At 50.3% G+C, this 18,557-nt stretch overlaps 1 protein-coding gene across 2 annotated transcripts in view; it reads left to right on the forward strand.

Moving 5' to 3' along the window:
- arhgef16 (Rho guanine nucleotide exchange factor 16) overlaps positions 1-13,795 on the forward strand; it is a 66,077-nt gene extending 52,282 nt beyond the window's left edge. For both annotated transcript variants that reach the window (XM_033048582.1, XM_033048581.1), the window contains 7 exons: positions 458-532; positions 5,037-5,129; positions 5,454-5,608; positions 6,553-6,750; positions 9,956-10,020; positions 12,244-12,345; positions 13,077-13,795. In XM_033048582.1, coding sequence (XP_032904473.1) covers positions 458-532; positions 5,037-5,129; positions 5,454-5,608; positions 6,553-6,750; positions 9,956-10,020; positions 12,244-12,345; positions 13,077-13,216 — 828 coding nt within the window. In that variant the 3' untranslated portion in view covers positions 13,217-13,795. The remainder of the gene's footprint in view (positions 1-457; positions 533-5,036; positions 5,130-5,453; positions 5,609-6,552; positions 6,751-9,955; positions 10,021-12,243; positions 12,346-13,076) is intronic.
- Positions 13,796-18,557: the final 4,762 nt, after the last annotated feature.

Below are 18,557 nucleotides of genomic sequence, written 5' to 3' on the forward strand. Positions count from 1 at the left end.
TGTTTGACTCTGCCAAGTTAATCCTTGCTAGGGGAATGTAGTCGCAGCGAGCTGTCTGCACTGCACTGACCATGGTTGCAGAGAGATGCCGTCAATATTGCCCTGGGAATTTGAGGGACCTTGTGTGAAAGTGCAGCTCAGTGTGGGTGGAGCTGACTGCCGTGAACTCACCACCTCTGGACAGATTAGTGATTAGTACGGGTGTTAGGGGTTACGTGGAGTAGGCAAGGGAATGGGGGTGAGAGGGTAAGATAGACCAAACATTATGGAATGGCGGGGTAGACCTGTTGGGCGAATGGCCACATTCTGCTTCTTGTGAATCTCGGCAGAAGGCTGGAGCCAGAGAAGAAGAGGAAGTTCTGGAGAAGCCTGGTGTTGTGTTTTGGTGTGAAAGGTGCCAGCAGCAACTCTGTAGCGTGTGTGCTCTCTCATTAAACCTCCCACATTTGTCTTTCAGACTATTTGCCAGAAAACCAACCGTTTCGAAGTGGGATATGATGCAGCGACTCATGCACTGAAGGCCATCAGCAAGGTAGGACTGGGTGCCCTGCCCCCCCCCCCCCCCCCCCCCCCCACCCCACAGTGCTCCACTCCCCCACTTTGTCAATGTCAGGCTTGGCAGAAGCCCTGATCAGAGCAGGCTGCCAGATCACAGTCCTTGTTCCACTGCCCCCAGCACCACTCTCCGCTTGCGTTGTCCAAATCCTCGGGCTCTCCACCATCTTGACCCCTACAAGCCTGGCAGCTCTTGCTGAGGACCTCATGCCCATCCATATTGACCAACGTTACTCAGACCTGTCAATGTTCCTCCTCACTGCAGTACTGAGGGGGATCGACACAAAACGCTGGAGTAACTCAACGGGGCAGGCAGCATCTCTGGAGAGAAGGAATAGGTGATGTTTCGGGTCAAGACCCTTCTTCCCTCCGACACTGTACTCAGGGAGTGTCCTGTTACTGGAGGTAGTGATTTTATTTGGATACGTAGTTGTTTTGAATTCCTCTGGTGTTTTGGGCAACACAAGTGCAGGCGATGGTGTAGAGAAGATGAACCGGGATGCTGTGTTGATTTAGTTTAGTGGCGCGGCCATTTTGGGAACGAGGTCATGTTGAGGTCAATTGCAAGAGGTTTTGGCTCGAGAGGCTTTGGCGAGAAGGGCTGAGGAAAGGAGCGCTGAGCTGCCAAGCCAATCAGTTCCAAGTCTGGAGATGGAGCTTAAAAAGGAGCTGTTGGGGAGAAATAAAGTAAGTTTGCAGGATCACGTGATATGCTGCAGCTGCATGATGTGGGAGCTGGTGGACATCTTGGTGGTTCATGGTGACCACATCTGCAGTAAATGCTGGTCATCCCCGTTGAGCCTCAGGCTGGGATCTGAGCTTCAAGCACTGCATCGCATCAGGGACAGGGACCTGGACGTTGTGTCTCTGGAGGCAGTCACATCTTTATCTGTGACACAGGTAGAACAAGGAAAGAGGTTCAGCTGAGGGAATTTGAGCAACTTGGGACTAAATTAAAAAGCAGAACAATAATAATCTCTAGATTGCTACCTGAGCCACGAGCAAATTGCCATAGGGTCAAAGAGATTAAATGAGTGTCAAATGCATGTCTCAAATATTAGAAGATAGACACAAAATGCTGGAGTTACTCAGCGGGACAGGCAGCATCTCTGGATGGAAGGCATGGGTGACGTTTCGGGTCCAGACCCTTCTTCAAATATTAGTGTGGAAGAAGTGGGTTTGAGTTTGTGGGATATTGGAAGGAGGGAAGTGGTCCAATGAGACGGAATCTTGCTGGGACCAGAGTCCTGGCAAATTGCATAACTGTGTTTTAATTTAGTTTGTTCTACCCATGTCATTGGTACCCACGTGGGCCATGACAACTGGATATTTCGCCTCCCACACCACATTCCTCTGTAGATCAGATGGGATGGCCCGAACCTGGAACCTTCGGGACTCTCAATCATTGCAACAGAGAATTGTGTCCATTCCCCTGTGGATAGGGCTTTAAACATAATGGATTGGAAAAGGAGGTTATTGATGTCTCCAGAATAAGAAGTAGGACAGAAAGTTTAGAAAGGGATAACAGTCTAACATAGGGAACAATTTGAGAAAAGGAGTGGTGAATGCAGAACCAAAGGTGTTATATTTGAATGCAGGCAGCTTCTGAAACAAGGTGTGTGAAAGTGTAGCACAGCTAGAAATTAGTTGGAACAACGTTGTGGGCATCACAGAGTCGTGGCTGAAAGAGGATTAGAGCTGGGAGCTGAGCATCCAAGAATATACATCCTTTCGAAAATACATACAGGTGGGCAGACGGGGTGGGGTGGCTCCGCTCATGAATGAATGAATGAATAAGTATATTGGCCAAGTATATTCACATACAAGGAATTTGCCTTGGTGCTCTGCCCGCAAGTGACAACATGACATACAGTGACAGTTAGGAATGACACATAAAACATTAAACATTAATAATAAAACATTATCGATTAAACATGCAAATTAAATAAAATACCAGGGCAACATCCAATCCTTGGCAAGAAATTATTTGGGATCAGATGATGTAGGTTCCTTGTAGGTAGAGGTAAGGAACTGCAAGGGTGAAAATACCCAGAGGGGAGTTATACACAGGCTTCTGAATGACAGGGTAGACGTTACATCAAGAGATAGAGAAAGCATGTGAGAAAGACAATGTTACAGTGGTCATGGGCATATCATTATGCAGGTAGACTGGCATGATCAGGTTGGGACTGGACCCAAAGAGAAGTAAGTTGTAGAATGCCTACGAGACGGCTTCTTAGAGCAGTTTGTATTCCAGCCCACTGGGGAAATAGGTAATTCTGGATCTGGTGCTGTGCAATGATCCAGATTTGATTAGGCAGCTGAAGGTGAAGGAACTCCTAGGGAGCAGTGATTACAATTTGCTAGAGATGTGAGACATCGGATATGTTGGTATTACTGTTGAGTAAAGGTAAAGGGAAATTGATGAGGGTAAAGCAGTGGATGTTGTCTATATGGACTTCGGTAAGGCCTTTGACAAGCTTCCACATGGAAGGTTGGTTAAGAAGGTTCAATTGTTGGGTATTAATGCAGGAGTAGCAAGATGGATTCAACAGTAGCTGAATGGGAGATACCAGAGAGTAATGGTGGATAACTGTTTGTCAGGTTGGAGGCCGGTGACTAGTGGGGTGCCTCGGGGATCTGTGTTGGGTCCACTGTTGTTTGTCATGTACATCAATGATCTGGATGATGGTGTGGTAAATTGGATTAGTAAGTATGCAGATGATACTAAGATAGGTGGTGTTGTGGATAATGAAGTAGATTTTCAAAGTCTACAGAGAGATTTAGGCCATTTGGAAGAGTGGGCTGAAAGATGGCAGATGGAGTTTAATGCTGATAAGTGTGAGGTGCTACATCTTGGCAGGACAATCAAAATAGGACGTACATGGTAAATGGTAGCGAATTGAGGAATGCAGTTGAACAGGGAGATCTAGGAATAACTGTGCATAGTTCCCTGAAGGTGGAATCTCATGTAGATAGGGTGGTAAAGAAAGCTTTTGGTGTGCTGTAATTGTTATATAGTTATATGGTAACCACAGAGGCATGAGGGAGGAACTGGCTAAAGTTGATTGGAAGACGACCCGAGCAGCAATGAAGGTGGAACAGCAATGGTGGGAGTTTCTGGGAGTAATTTGGAAGAAGCAGGATGTTTTCATCACAAAGAGGAAGAAGCCTACTAATGGGAGAATGAGGTGACCATGGCTGACAAAGGAAGTCAAAGACAGGATAAAAGTAAAAGAGAGGGCATGTAATATTGCAAAGATTAGCAGGAAGCGAGAGGATTCGGAAGCTTTCAAAACCAACAGAAGGCAACTAAAAAGCAATAAGAAAAAGATGAAATATTAAAGTAAGCTATCCAATAATATAAAAATGGATACCGAATGTTTATACAGATATATAATTAGTTGAAGAGGGGCAAGAGTGGACATTGGACCGCTGAAAAATGACGCTGGGTTGGGAATAACAAAATTGCAGATGAATTCGATGTTTTTACATCAGTCTTCACAACGGGAGACACCAGCAACGTGCCTGAAATTCAAGAGAAGATGGTGGAGTGGCTATTACTAAGGAAAAGGTGCTTTAAAAGCTGAAAGGTCTGAAGGTGGATAGGTCACCTGGACCGGACATACTACACCCCAGGGTACTGAAAGAGGAAGCTGTACAGATTGTGGAGGCATTAGTAGTGATCATACAAGATCATACAAACGTACAAACTGTCAGGCAGCCCCAGTGTAGAAATGTCAGGCCTTTGTTGTGCCCCCCACCCCCCCCCCCCCCCCGGTCTAATTGTAACCGTTTGTTATCAAGTGTACCAAGGTATAGTAAAACGTTTTAGTTGCATGCTAACCAGTCAGTGGAAAGACTGATTACAATGGAGCCATTTACAATGTTCAGATACATGATAAAGGGAATAACATGAATACCGTTTAGTGCAAGAAATAATGTTTAGTCCAGTGTGCCCAGTGCCACTGTGTGTTGGAGCTGAGGATGTGAGCAGCTCTGCGGCCCTACATTTCTGATCCAGTTGAGAGATACACCACGGAAACAGGCCCTTCGGCCCACTGAGCCCGTGCTGACCAGCGATTCACGAACATTACCACTACCATACACACACTAGAGACAATTTTTATACATTTTATACCAAGCTAATTACCTACAAACCTGTGCGTCTTTAGAGTGTGGGAGGAAACCGGAGCACCTGGAGAAAACCCACACAGCTCACAGGGAGAACGTACAAACTCCGTACAGACAGCACCCGTACTCAGGATCGAACCTGGGTCTGTGGCACTGTAAAGCAGCAACTCTACCGCTTTGCCACCGTGACGCCCCAGCATCTCTACACTGTGAGGAAGTGGGGGGCGGGGTGGGGTGGGGGGGGTCTACAGATGCTGCTACGTTGCACTGCTCTTGCCTGCGGTTATTGTTGTGGAGTGGCGGGATCCTGGAGCCCACTAACCCCTCACCCTCCCGTCCCCTTGCAGCTGGTGAAGTCGTGCAACGATGGGGCTCACAAGATGGAGAGGACGGAGCAGATGTTCACCATCCAGACACAGCTGGAGTTTGGCAAGATGAAGGTGGGCGGCCAGACCCATGTGGGCAGCATGGTTCAGCCCCTCCCACCCCCTCGCCCGTCCACACATCCCCTCATCCCCACCTGGTGTCATCCCTCGCCCACCCTCAGCCTTGCCTCACCCTCAATCACTCCACCCCCCCCCCCCCTCCACCCAGACCAGCACCCACCCCCTCACCCCTCGCCCCCCCTCTATCACCCCCAACCCCCCACCCTTCCCCCCTCCCCTCAACCATCCCCACAGCTCGGGCCGGGCCCAGCCCCCTCCATCCCACCGTGATGGGCCTCCACTCCCCCCCGGTGCTGACGGGACCCCCGTGTGTTTCAGGGCTTCCCGCTGATCTCCACCTCGCGCTGGCTGCAGAAGCGCGGCGAGCTCCTCGCCTTTGCGGAAGAGTCCGGAATCTTCAGTAAAGTGTTTGGGAAACAAACCAGCTTCCTCTTCCTCTTCAACGACGTGCTGATCATCACCAAGAAACGCAGGTAGCTTCCTCTGGGAGACCCCCCCCCCTCCTGGTGCTGGGGGGTGGGAGGGGGAACTCCCTGAAACTCTCTCCCCACGTCAGTGTGCGAGGTAGTGGCCACAGAACCTCGGCCCCCTCCCTCACATTGAATGGGTGTGTGGGGGGGAACGGGGTGAGTGGGCACTGGACCTGCGCCCCCAATTCCTCCTCCATCCCCCCCTTGGTGCCAAGGCTGTGTGTGAAGGGTGCAATGAAGCACATCTCCCCCCCCCCCCCCCCTCCTTCCCCCAGTACTGGCCTGTGGCAAGGGTGGCCACTAGACCAGGGAGTACAGTGACCGAGCCCCCACCACAACCCTGCCCCGTCTCCCCCTCCTCCCACCTCACAGACAATGAGCCCACAAACCCACATGTGTTACATATGTGTGTGTGATCCATCGTGCCTGGAGAAACCCGTGTGGTCACAGGGAGAACATGCAATCTCCGCACCTGAACCCACGGTCTAGATTGAGCCCAGGTCTCTCGTACCGAGAGGCAGCCAGCAGCTCTACCTGCTGCACCACTGGGCTGCTCTCTGCTTCAGAGATGAGGCCATGTTGGATCCTCCAACCCCGCTCTGACAGTGCCCCCTACGCCTCACCCACCCAGCCCCTCCCACAGGGCAGGCAGGTAGGGGCAATGTGGCTAGGGTCTGGTCAGCCCGGGGGAGTAATGCTGGGCCCGTGGTGGGTGGGGGGGGAGTAATGCTGGCCTGGTGCTGGGGTGGGGGGGGGGGAGTAATGCTGGCCTGGTGCTGGGGTGGGGGGGGGGAGTAATGCTGGCCTGGTGCTGGGGTGGGGTGGGGGGGGAGTAATGCTGGCCTGGTGCTGGGGTGGGGGGGAGTAATGCTGGCCTGGTGCGTGGGTGTGGGTGTGGGTGAGGGTGAGGGAGAGACCCAGGCTGACATTCTCTCCCCCTGTGGCAGTGAGGAGAGTTACACAGTGCAGGGCTATGCCATGTTGGACCAGCTGGAGGTGGAGGCCCTGGAGAACAATGACTCGCCCCACTCCCCTCCCGGCAAGGGCACCGGGGGCAGCACCCCCTCCAACCACCTCTTCAAGATCACCATGAAGAAGAACAATGCGGGGGAACTGGAGCACATGGTCTTTGGCTCACACTCGCTGTGAGTATGTAGGGGTCAGAGGGAGCCGTGTACCCCCCCCCCCACTCCCCAGCCGTGTTCAACAGTAAACCCCACTCCTGCCCAACCACCGCCCTCCCTCCCACTGGACCAACTCCTGCTGGAGTTCTTTGTGGAAGTTAATAACAGGACATGCAGAGGGGATCTGTAGATGTTGTCAAGTTGCTGGGGGAGATGCGAGCCCACGGTATTGAAGGGAAGATACTAGCACGGATAGCGGGTTGGCTGGATGGCAGAAGGCAAAGAGTTGCAATAAAAGGCACTTTTTCTGGTTGGCTGTCGGTGACTAGTGGAGTTCCACATGGCTCGGTGCTGAGACCGCTACTCTTCACGTAGTATGTTAAGGATTTGTATGAGGGGATTGAAGGCTTTCTTTGCAGATGATACGAAGATAGGTGGAGGGGCAGGCAGTATAGAGGAAGCAAGGACTCAGCAGAAGGCCTTGTACAGGTTAGGAGAATGGGCAGAGAAGTGGCAGATGGAATTCAGTACAGCAAAGTGCGGAGTCATGCATTTTGGTAATTGAAGGCGTAGATTCTTTTCTAAATGGAGAGAGAATCCAGAAATCGGAGGTGCAAAGGGACTTGGGAATGCTGGTGCAGGATTCCCAAAAAATTAATCTGCAAGTTGAATCGGTAGCAAGGAAGGCAAATGCAATGCTAGCATTTACATCAAGAGGACTGGAATACACAAACAGGGATGTAATGCCGAGGCTCTATAAGGTGCTGGTCAGGCTGTATTTGGAGTTCTGTGAGCAAATGTGGGCCCCATATCCGAGGAAGGATGTGCTGGCTCTGGAGAGGGTCCAGAGGAGGTTTACAAGAATGATTGCAGGAATGAGTGGGTTAACATATGATGAGCGTTTGACAACACTGGGCCTGCACTCGCTGGAGTTTAGGTTGAGGGGGGGACCTCATTGAAACTTACAGAAAGGCAGAGAGTGGATGTGGAAATGATGTTTCCACTGTTGGGAGAGTCTGGGACCAGAGGGCATCACCTCAGAATGGATCATTCCCTGCCTTAATAATATCCATTGGCGAGGCCTCCACAGCTGTCTGAGCACACCCTGTCACTGAGTGTCTGTGGTCCTCCCAGCTAAAGACTTCCAGAGATACATCTTCCTGAGTAAAAGACCTTCCTCTCGGCACAGTACCAAGTGGCTGCTCCGTTGCCTGGGGAACGATCCCTTGTTTTGGACTCCAGCTGCTGGAAACAATGTCTTGGCTCATGACAACGTTTCACTGAGTTATTCTAACCAGGAGATACACGCACATTCTCTTCAGTGTCCTTGTTTAGATTAGTTTACCAATGTCAGATGCACTCAGGTACAGCACAAAGCTTATTGTTGAGTACTTTCCAGTCGGCAAAAAGACAAGACATGATTACAATCGAGCTGTCCACAGTATACAGGATGAAGGGAATAACAGTTCATGCCAGATGTAGTGCAAGTGCAGGAGAATTCTCTGTGCACCTTACGATACGTGGGTGCTATCTCAACAATGATCTGTACCCTGTCTCCGGTCCCTGCAATAAAAGCCAACGTTCCAGTTCAGTTCAGTTAAGAGACACAGTTGGGAAACAGGCCCTTCAACCCAGCGAGTCTGTGCTGGCCCCAATACATAGAAACATAGAAACATAGAAAATAGGTGCAGGAGTAGGCCATTCGGCCCTTCGAGCCTGCACCGCTATTCAATATGATCATGGCTGATCATCCAACTCAGTATCCTGTACCTGCCTTCTCTCCATACCCCCTGATCCCTTTAGCCACAAGGGCCACAACTCCCTCTTAAATATAGCCAATGAACTGGCCTCAACTACCTTCTGTGGCAGAGAATTCCAGAGATTCACCACTCTGTGTGAAAAATGTTTTCCTCATCTCGGTCCTAAAAGATTTCCCCTTTATCCTTAAACTGTGACCCCTTGTTCTGGACTTCCCCAACATCGGGAACAATCTTCCTGCATCTAGCCTGTCCAACCCCTTAAGAATTTTGTAAGTTTCAATAAGATCCCCCCTCAATCTTCTAAATTCTAGTGAGTACAAGCCGAGTCTATCCAGTCTTTCTTCATATGAAAGTCCTGACATCCCAGGAATCAGTCTGGTGAACCTTCTCTGTGCTCCCTCTATGGCAAGAATGTCTTTCCTCAGATTAGGAGACCAAAACTGTACGCAATACTCAAGGTGTGGTCTCACCAAGACCCTGTACAACTGCAGTAGAACCTCCCTGCTCTTATACTCAAATCCTTTTGCTGTGAATGCTAACATACCATTCGCTTTCTTCACTGCCTGCTGCACCTGCATGCCTACTTTCAATGACTGGTGAACCATGACACCCAGGTCTCGTTGTATCTCCCCCTTTCCTAATCGGCCACCATTCAGATAATAGTCTACTTTCCTGTATTTGCCACAAAGTGGATAACCTCACACTAACACTATGGGTAACCTCACACTAACACTATGGGTAACCTCACACTAACACTATGGGTAACCTCACACTAACACTATGGGTAACCTCACACTAACACTATGGATAACCTCACACTAACACTATGGGTAACCTTACACTAACACTATGGGTAACCTCACACTAACACTATGGGTAACCTCACACTAACACTATGGGTAACCTCACACTAACACTATGCTACACTCTTGGGACAATGTACCATTTTTACCAAAGCTACAATTAGCCTACAGACCTGCACGTCTTTGGAATGTGGGTGGAAACCAGAGAAAACCCAAGTGTTCACATAGAGAACGTGCAAACTCCATACAGACAGCACCCGTAACCAGGATGGAATCCGGCCAGGTCTCTGGCGCTGTGAGGCAGCAACTCCACCGCTGAAACATTTTGGAAATGCTCAGCAGGTCAGGCAGCCTGTATGAGGGAGAAACAGCAGTGACACAGATCACCATCAATTGCTCGCAGCCAGATAATCCATGGGAAGGGAATGAGTTCTAGATGTGGAGGTTCAGGGGGGCTGGGGATTGTGGTCAGATGCTGCCATCGTCTGGTTATCAGAAGCATTACGGACAAGCTGGGTGTCGGGGTTGGGGAGAGTCTCGCTGTGTGGGTGGGGGGAGGCACAGCATTGTATGTCAGCAGAGTTGGTCACACCCGTGTGGTGTGTATGCGTGTTCCTTGGCGTGTGGAGATTAGTGAGCTCCCCCACTCTGTTTCCATGACAGGAGTGACCGAGCTCGGTGGATCGATGCCCTCCTGAAGAAGGATGATGACCGCATCAGTAAAGAAGGTGAGTGATCGACCCGACATAGAAACATGGAAACATGGAAAATAGGTGCAGGAGTAGGCCATTCGGCCCTTCCAACCAACACCACCATTCAATATGATCACGGCTGATCATCTAAAATCAGTACCCCGTTCCTGCTTTTTCCCCATATCCCTTGATTCTGTTAGCCCAAGGAGCTAAATCTAACTTTCTCTTGAAAACATCCAGTGAATTGGCCTCCACTGCCTTCTGTGGCAGAGAATACCACAGATTCACAACTCTCTGGGTGAAGAAGTTTTTCCTCATCTGGTTGTGGACTGGTAGAGATTGACAGATTCCTGATTAATACATGGGTCGGGTTATAGGGAGAAGGCAGAAGAATGGGGGGAATGAGAGGGAAAGTTGGATCAGCCATGATGGAGTAGGACTTAATGCGCTGAATTACTTATGAACTTATGAACTTGCAGCGCGGCAGAATAAAGGTCCTGCCTTGTTCCAGCGCCGCCTGCAGCCTCTGATGTTCATCCCCTGCTCTCTAATCCTTGGCTGCAACATTCCCCTCCCAATCACACAGCATCCTTCCTCCTGTCTCTCTGCATTCTGCGCCAGTGACACAGTTGGTGGAATTGCTGCCTTGGAGCACCAGAGACCCCAAATTCCATTCCATAGCTACTTCCCCACACCCATCAGGCTATTAAACCTGGCTCGAACAAAACTCTGAACATTAATAACCCATTATCTGTTATTTGCACTTGATAAGTTTATTTATTCATGTGTTTTGTAGTCAATGCCTACTATGTTCTGTTGTGCTGAAGCAAAGCAAGAATAATAATAATAATAATGGATGGGATTTATATAGCGCCTTTCTAATACTCAAGGCGCTTTACATCGCATTATTCATTCACTCCTCAGTCACACTCGGTGGTGGTAAGCTACTTCTGTAGCCACAGCTGCCCTGGGGCAGACTGACGGAAGCGTGGCTGCCAATCTGCGCCTACGGCCCCTCCGACCACCACCAATCACTCACACACATTCACACACAGGCAAAGGTGGGTGAAGTGTCTTGCCCAAGGACACAACGACAGTATGCACTCCAAGCGGGATTCGAACCGGCTACCTTCCGGTTGCCAGCCGAACACCTAGCCCATTGTGCCATCTGTCGTCCCAAGAATGTCATTGTCCTATCAGAGACCCGTGACAATGAACTCACTTGAACTCGACCTCGGGTCATGTCTGCGTGGAGTTCCCACGTTCTCCCTGTGACTGCACGATTTCCCTCCAGGTGCCCCGGTTTCCTCCCACATCCCAAAGACATGCGAGTCTGTAGGTTAATAGGTGTGGGGAGTGGGATAACATAGAACCTGTGTGAACGGGCGATCGCTGGTCGGCGTGGACCCAGCGTTTCCATGCTGGATCTATAAACTTAAACTAAACTTTGGTCCAAGCCAACTGATGTTTGTTGTTTTTTAAAACTTATTTTTTTTTAATTTTTTATTATTATTATTATTATTTTTTAAATTATGATTATTATTTCCAACGCGGCATTGTTGGAGGCTCTCACAGGAGAGTCAAGTACACAATGATGGCCATGTGAAAGCAGAAGTCAAGAGTCACGGTGATTACCTACAGTGTGAACATTGAGATATTAATCATTCACTGATGATGCTGAAGTGTACTTTGCCTGACCTTTGGGCCATTGTGTGCTGTTGTGGGCTGAAACTCCTGCTGCCTGATGCCAGGCCCAAAGGTGGCGGCACAGCGCTGCGAACACTGTACTGGGGAATCTCTTTGACCCACTGGCAGGAAGCTCACAGTGACAGGCAGAGAGCTGGCACCCACCCTCTCTGTGGGTGGAGACAGTCCAATGGGAGGGTGCGGATGGTCCGGTGGGAGGGACAGGATAGTCAGGAGGGGGAGAGTGAGGGGTTGGTGGGGAGGGTGATTGGGATGGGAGAGAGGACTTTAGGAAGGCGGGAGGGGATGGTAGGGAGGGGGGAGGCGTGCATTCTACGGTGTCACTGTTGTCGTAGGGCTGCTCTGTGGGCATTTAGTTGGGTTAAGGAGCTGTGTGTGTGACGGTATATGGAGGGGAAAGGAATGGAGGGTTATGGTCTGAGTGCAGGTTGATGGGACTAGGGGAGAATAAGTATTCGGCACGGACAAGAAGGGCCGAGATGGCCTGTTTCCGTGCTGTAATTGTTATATGGTTATATGGTGATGTGACCATTTCCTCTTCTCCTTGTCTAGGCCTCCAGCAGGTGGAGATCGTCAAGGCCCACCTCGCCAAGCAGCCCGACGAGCTGTCACTGCAGCCGGCTGACGTGGTAGTCATTCTGCAGAGAGTGGACGGTAGGTCCTGTTGCTAGCTGGAGTCCCCTCGCCCCAGTGACCTGTCCCACCTTCATGCTCGGCTCACTGAGCTGTGGTGGAACATCTACCTGGGGATGGGCAGAGTAACGTCATCGGCCAGCAATGGCTGCTTGGCTTTGCATTGTGGGCTTAATGGCGCAACGGTAGAGTTGCTGCCTCACAGCGCCAGAGACCCAGGTTCGATCCTGGCTACGGGTGCTGTCTGTACAGAGTTTGTACTTTCTCCCGGTGACGTGCATGGGTTTTCCCCGGGTCATAAGTGATAGGAGCAGAATTAGGCCATCAATTCTACTCCCCCATTGGCTTTGGTGAAAATTGCAAATTATCCCTAGTGTGTGTAGGAAAGTGTTAGTGTCCAGGGATCTTTGGGTGGCACAGACTCGATGGGCCAAAGGGCCTGTTTCCGTGCTGTATCTCTAAACTAAACTAGACTGCGATGGTGAGGTTGTGTAGGGGCAGTGGTGGGGAGGGGGTCGGGTGAGGGCTCCAGACGAGAGCAGGAGTGTTTGGTCTCGGAGATGCCCTGCAGTCAAACAGCTGATTATGATTGAAGTTACTTAGTGAGGGTGTTGTGTCTTTGGATGCCCCAAATAATCACTTGTGCTACTTGGGGGAATTCTCGCTCCCCCCCCATCAGTGCTGGTCTCTTGTTTAAATACCCGTGGGGCCCAGCCTGCACCAGTAACAGGATCTCTCCTTCCTTCTCATAGGCTGGTACCACGGAGAGCGGATCCGTGATTGGGAGAGAGGCTGGTTTCCCGAGTCCTGTGCCAAGGAAATAACCAATCACATTGCGGTGCGACGGAACGTCCAGCGAATGGAGAGGCTGCGGATCGAGACTGATGTGTAGCCGCCCTCTGACCCCAGCCCACCTCCAGCCCCAGACCCTGCCCCACCACCCCAGCCTGGCATGGGTCCCTCTATACCCAGCCCTGGGACCCCATGGCATTGACCCCCCCCCCCCCTCCACGGCCTGGCACTGGGTCCCCTCTATACCCAGCCCTGGGACACCATGGCATTGGCCCCACTCCTCAGCCTGGCATGGGTCCCTCTAGACCCGGGGTATCATGGCTTGCCCTAGTTCTGGGCTATACCCTGCACCTGAGGCATCAGCAAGCCATGCCCATTGCCCCACCATCATGCATTGGCTGGTGGACCACCCAGCATCATTCCCATCCACTCCCTCTGCTGCCCGGGATGGCTGAGGAAGGGGGTCTCAGCCAATATTTCTGCTTGTTCAGGGGGATGGATGTGTGCAGTGTTGTGTCCAGTCGACATGTCCAGCAGAGGCAGCAACCGGCTTCATGTTCCCACAAGTGCCCCGTGACAGTGACTGGAAGTGTTGGGTTTTCCCATCGACAAGATCACCCGCTCTGCAACACTTCCACTCATGCACTTTCACTAAAGTAATTAGCAATTGTATTTTAAACTCAGGGTGTGTGTGAATTATTGGGAGGGGTTGGGTTTTAATCTCAGTGATGTTGATTGAGGACAGCCTCGCTTTGTTGGGTTATATTGTCATGAATGTTTCACGCCCATTGTGGGTGCGATTAGTGTAAATTGAGGAAAGCGTGTGTAACCTGCGATGAGCCTGGGGAGTGGTGGCGTTTTATGGTGTAGAAGCAAGTCCAGGGTTTAAGGCCATTTCCTCTTGTCAGTGGGGGCACCTTGTCCAGCGAGAAGTTGCACAAAAGCAGTTTCCTAAACTGACCTTAAAATGATTGAGAACGAGAATGAGAGCGCGCGAATGCAGGTGGATGAGCAAGTGCCAGGGCTGGCGAGAGGATATGTGTGGGGAGGGAGGGAGGGAGAGAGAGTGTAGTGATGGGCATAGTGGCAGTGGGGTGAAGCGAGAGTGGGGGAACAATGCTCATTGCCCTGGGCTCCATCACTGGGGAGAAACCAACCAGTGAAATGGTTCCAGTTACCAGGACCTGCCACACTTCTCTCCCTGATGTCAATAGGAAGCCCGTGATCCATCACAGAATTCCCAGATTCAGGGTCCTTGGACTCCGTTATCTTGACCAGGATTGGAGTGGAGATAGATTATTCATTCCAAAGCCAGGCGCTGGCGGTCTGAAACATAATCAGAAAGTTCTGGAAAATTCTCAACTGGGTGAGGCGGCTGATCTTGCCCTCATTGGGACTTCCATGGCCGATCGGCGGGTTGAATTTGCCGCCTGTGGCCGGGGCTTTGGAACTCTGGCCTGGCCAGAGCCGGCGAATCCGTTCCCATAACCAACTTTTGAGGCCAACTTACGGGCCGGTGTCTCGGCTCCCTGGCAGCCCAGGCGGATCGATCCAAAACCGTTGGACTCCACTCGGAGGCCGTCACCTCTGTTGGTCCGGCAAAGGCTCTGGAGCCAAGGACACCAGATAATCAGTGGTGGGCCTGGATATTGTTCCCCCACAGCTGGAGCTTGTGTGGTGTCAGTGGGCGCAGGGGCTCACGAAGAGAAGGGGGGAGAGGGAGAGTATTGGCCAGTATCCCACACCTCCACGCCACCTCCCTGCCAACCAGCTGTGTGCTTGAGTAAATCACCAAGACCTTTGTCTGCCAGCTAGTGGTGGTGGCCAGGGCAGGCCAGGCATTCACTAGGGGCAGGGGAAATGTGAACCTTCTCCACTCTCCAATGGCAACCACTGAATCAGTATCCCTGTGCAGTGTGACGGTTCCAGTTCAACCACTCCAAGCTGCTCAACGGGAGGACTTGGGCATTAGGGGAGATTGTGCTTCACTTTTGACTATGTTTCATTTACCTGGCATCTTTCTGAACCCGACTCTAAAGATGAGAGTGATGTGAGGTGCAGCCTCCTCCCTGGGTTGTGATCCCATGGGACAGGCCTGCTGCCCTACTCCTGAACCTTGTTGAGATTATTGACCTGTAACTCCACTCCTTCTGCCTTTTCGCTGCATTGGAATCTGCCAAATGTTCATTAATTAAATGTCACAGATTCTGGATGATTTACAGTTTTTAAATATTGTATAAAAAATGTTTGACCTGATGTGACTTGTTGGTTTTCTGAAGCTGTGCCTCTCTTGCTGTGGGGCTGATGAAGGGTCGGGCCAAAGGAGGGCAGATCCATGGTTAGTCTTTCATTCAACACTGCCCTCTGTGACTCCTGTCAAGATCTTATAGCTGGAGCATCGCCAACATCTGCCTCACAGCGCCAGAGACCCGGGTTTGATCCTGACCATGGGTGCTGTCTGTACAGAGTCTGTACATTCTCCCCGTGACCTGCTTGGGTATTCTCTGGGTAGCTCCTGTTTCCTCCCTCACTTCAAAGACATACAGGTTTGAGGGGCCGCTGTGGCTTGGGATAAATGTAAATTGTCCCTAGTGTGTGTATGTTAGTGTGTGTTGGCCTGTTTCCATGCTGTATCTCAAACTAAACCATTGCCTGCCCATGCACCTCTGTGCCCTCGCCGTCTGGTTGGTGCTCACACTCTCTCAGGCCCTGCTCTATTGGAAGGGTCCATCAGGGGGAGGCAGAGGAGCTTTGCAATTAGTGAGACCTTTAACCTCCATCTAGAGATGAAAGGGTTGATATGTACTGATAACCGAACAATTACATTCTTCCTTGCTGCAGCAGAACAGGTCAACAAACACCTTACAAATAGTGTGAAATAAACAAAAATCAATAAATTAATAACTCCAATACTAGTGCACAGCCTGGTTCTGAGTGCAACCACAGCCAGTCCATAGTTCATAGATTAGTCACAAAATGCTGGAGATAAGGGGCTGTCCCACTGCGGCGACCTGATCCGCGAGTTCTGGCGAGTTTGCCCTCGACTCATACTCGCAGCATGGTCGACACGAGGTCCTAGCAGGTCTTTGTAACTCTCCTTCATACTCGAGAGTAGTCCCCACGTACTCGAGGCCTCAGCTAGGTCGTGGTGTATTTTTCAACATGTTGACAAATGCCCGCGAGTACAAAAAGGTCGCCATGGAAAAAATCGCTACTTTTTATACTTGATGGTTTAGTCGAAGTAGGTCGTAGTAGGTCGGCATGTTAGTCGTAGGTAATCTAAGGTAGTCGAAGATAGTCTTCATCATAGTCGAAGGGAGGTCGAAGGAGGTCGTCTTCACTCTCCACTATTCGGTGTCCAATTTTCCCGAAGCTGGTCTTCAACATGGTTGAAGGAAGTCTAAGGAGGTCTTCAACATGACATTTTTTCAAACTCTCCTAAACTCTTCTAAACTCGCCAAATAGGTTGCCGCAGTGGGACAGCCCCTTAACTCAGCAGGACTAGCAGCATTTCTGGAGAGAAGGAATGGGTGATGTTTCGGGTCGAGACCTTTGTTCAGATCATCAGTCTGAAGAAAGGTCTTGACCCGACACGTCACCCACTCATTCTCTCCAGTGATGCTGCCTGTCCCACTGAGTTACTCCAGCATTTTGTGTCTATCTTCGGTTTAAACTAGCATCTGCAGTTCTTTCCTACCCGTTCACAGGTTAGTGTTGTGTAGTGCTCAAATGCTTGTCTTGAACCTGGACGTTCCTGTTCCACCTTCACTATGTAGGAGTGGGGTGAGTGTGGCCAGGGTGGTGTGGGTCTTTGATTAATGCTGGCTGTCTTTAGATGTACCGTCTCCAATAGACCCTTTAATGATGGGGAGGTCAGTACCCATGATGGACTGGGCAGTGTTCACCACTTTTCCATTCTCCTTCATCCCTTGGGTTGCCATCCCGGAGAGCTGGCCTTGATGCAACCAGACAATATGTTCTCTAGTGTATAACTGGAGAAGTTCAAGACATTGAATCCCTCATTGGTCTATTGTGACAATAGGCAACTTGTATTGGGTCAGGTCCTCATTAAGGTAGGAGTTAATATGCTCCATTTCATCACCACGGAAGTTATGCCACCGGTCGATAGTCAACGAGGCACGTCACCTTACTCTTCATGGGCACCGGTATTATTGATGCCCTCTTAAAGCAGGTGGGAACCTCAGACCTCAGTAATGAGAGGTTGAAGATGTCTGCAGAAACTCCAGCTAGTTGATTTGCACAGGCTTTGAGCAAGCGACCATCAAGTCTACACACTTTTCAAAGGTTCACCCCCTAAAGGATCTTCTGATGTTGGCCTCGGTGACTGAGATTATAATATCAGTGGGAGCTGTGGGGGCCAGAGAAGGTGCATCAGTGTTCTCTCTATTGAACATTTTGAGCTATGTCTGTGATGCGTGCTAGTTGTCCCAGCTCACCCTCCAGTTTAGTATTATTCCTGTATGAACCTGCAGCAGTGTCTGGCCTGGCCATTGATTATTGATACAAACTATTCAAATGTACCTACTTTCACCAGTCCTATAGTGATAATGTGGGCAGAGCACCAAGGCAAATTCCTTGTATGTGAATACTTGGCCAATAAACATATTCATCTATTCATTCATACAGTGTGGAAACAGGCCCTTCAGCCCAACTTGCCCACACCGGCCAACAATGTCCCAGCTACACTAGTTCCACCTGCCTGCATTTAGTCCATCTCCCTCCAAAGCTGTCCTATCCATGTACCTGTCTTAAATGTTGGGATAGTCCCTGCTTCAACTACCTCCTCTGGCAGCTTGTTCCATACACCCACCACCCTCTGTGTGGGAAACGTTGCCCCTCAGATTCCTATTACATTTTTCTTCCTTCACCTTGAACCTGTGTCCTCGGGTCCTTGATTCCCCCACTCTGTGTATCTTCCCGGTCTTTTCCTCTCATGATCTTATACACCTATACTGTCCAATTAACAATAAAAGTCCATGACCAGTGTCAGACAGAATCGTTCTCCTCATGACCCAGATGCATCACTCCTGTCACCTTTGCAATTCCCTCTCCAGCCTTCTCTCTTGGATATTGATTTCTCTAACTTCAAGTAATCCTTGCATCCCCTCTCCATCCCTCCCCCACCCTAGTGGTCGCACTAGTTTCACTGTTGTCTTGCCGAGTTTCACTGTTGTATCACATTATCACCTTGTGCGAGTCTTTGGCTCAAGAGTCTTCGGCGAGGAGACTGAGGCAAGGAGTCTACACTGGATTTGAAAGCTGTGATTTTTTTTGTCCGTTGTCTGTTCAAGTAATGGCAGGCAAGTTGGTACAGTGTGTTTCTTGCAGGATGTGGGAAGTCAGGGACATTGCTGGAGCATCTGGAAACCACACCGGTCCAGGTGCAGCTCCTGAATGACCGTGTTGGGGAACTGGAGCAG

Source organism: Amblyraja radiata, chromosome 31 (genome assembly GCF_010909765.2).
Source record: "Amblyraja radiata isolate CabotCenter1 chromosome 31, sAmbRad1.1.pri, whole genome shotgun sequence".
NCBI classification, from domain to species: Eukaryota; Metazoa; Chordata; class Chondrichthyes; order Rajiformes; family Rajidae; genus Amblyraja; species Amblyraja radiata.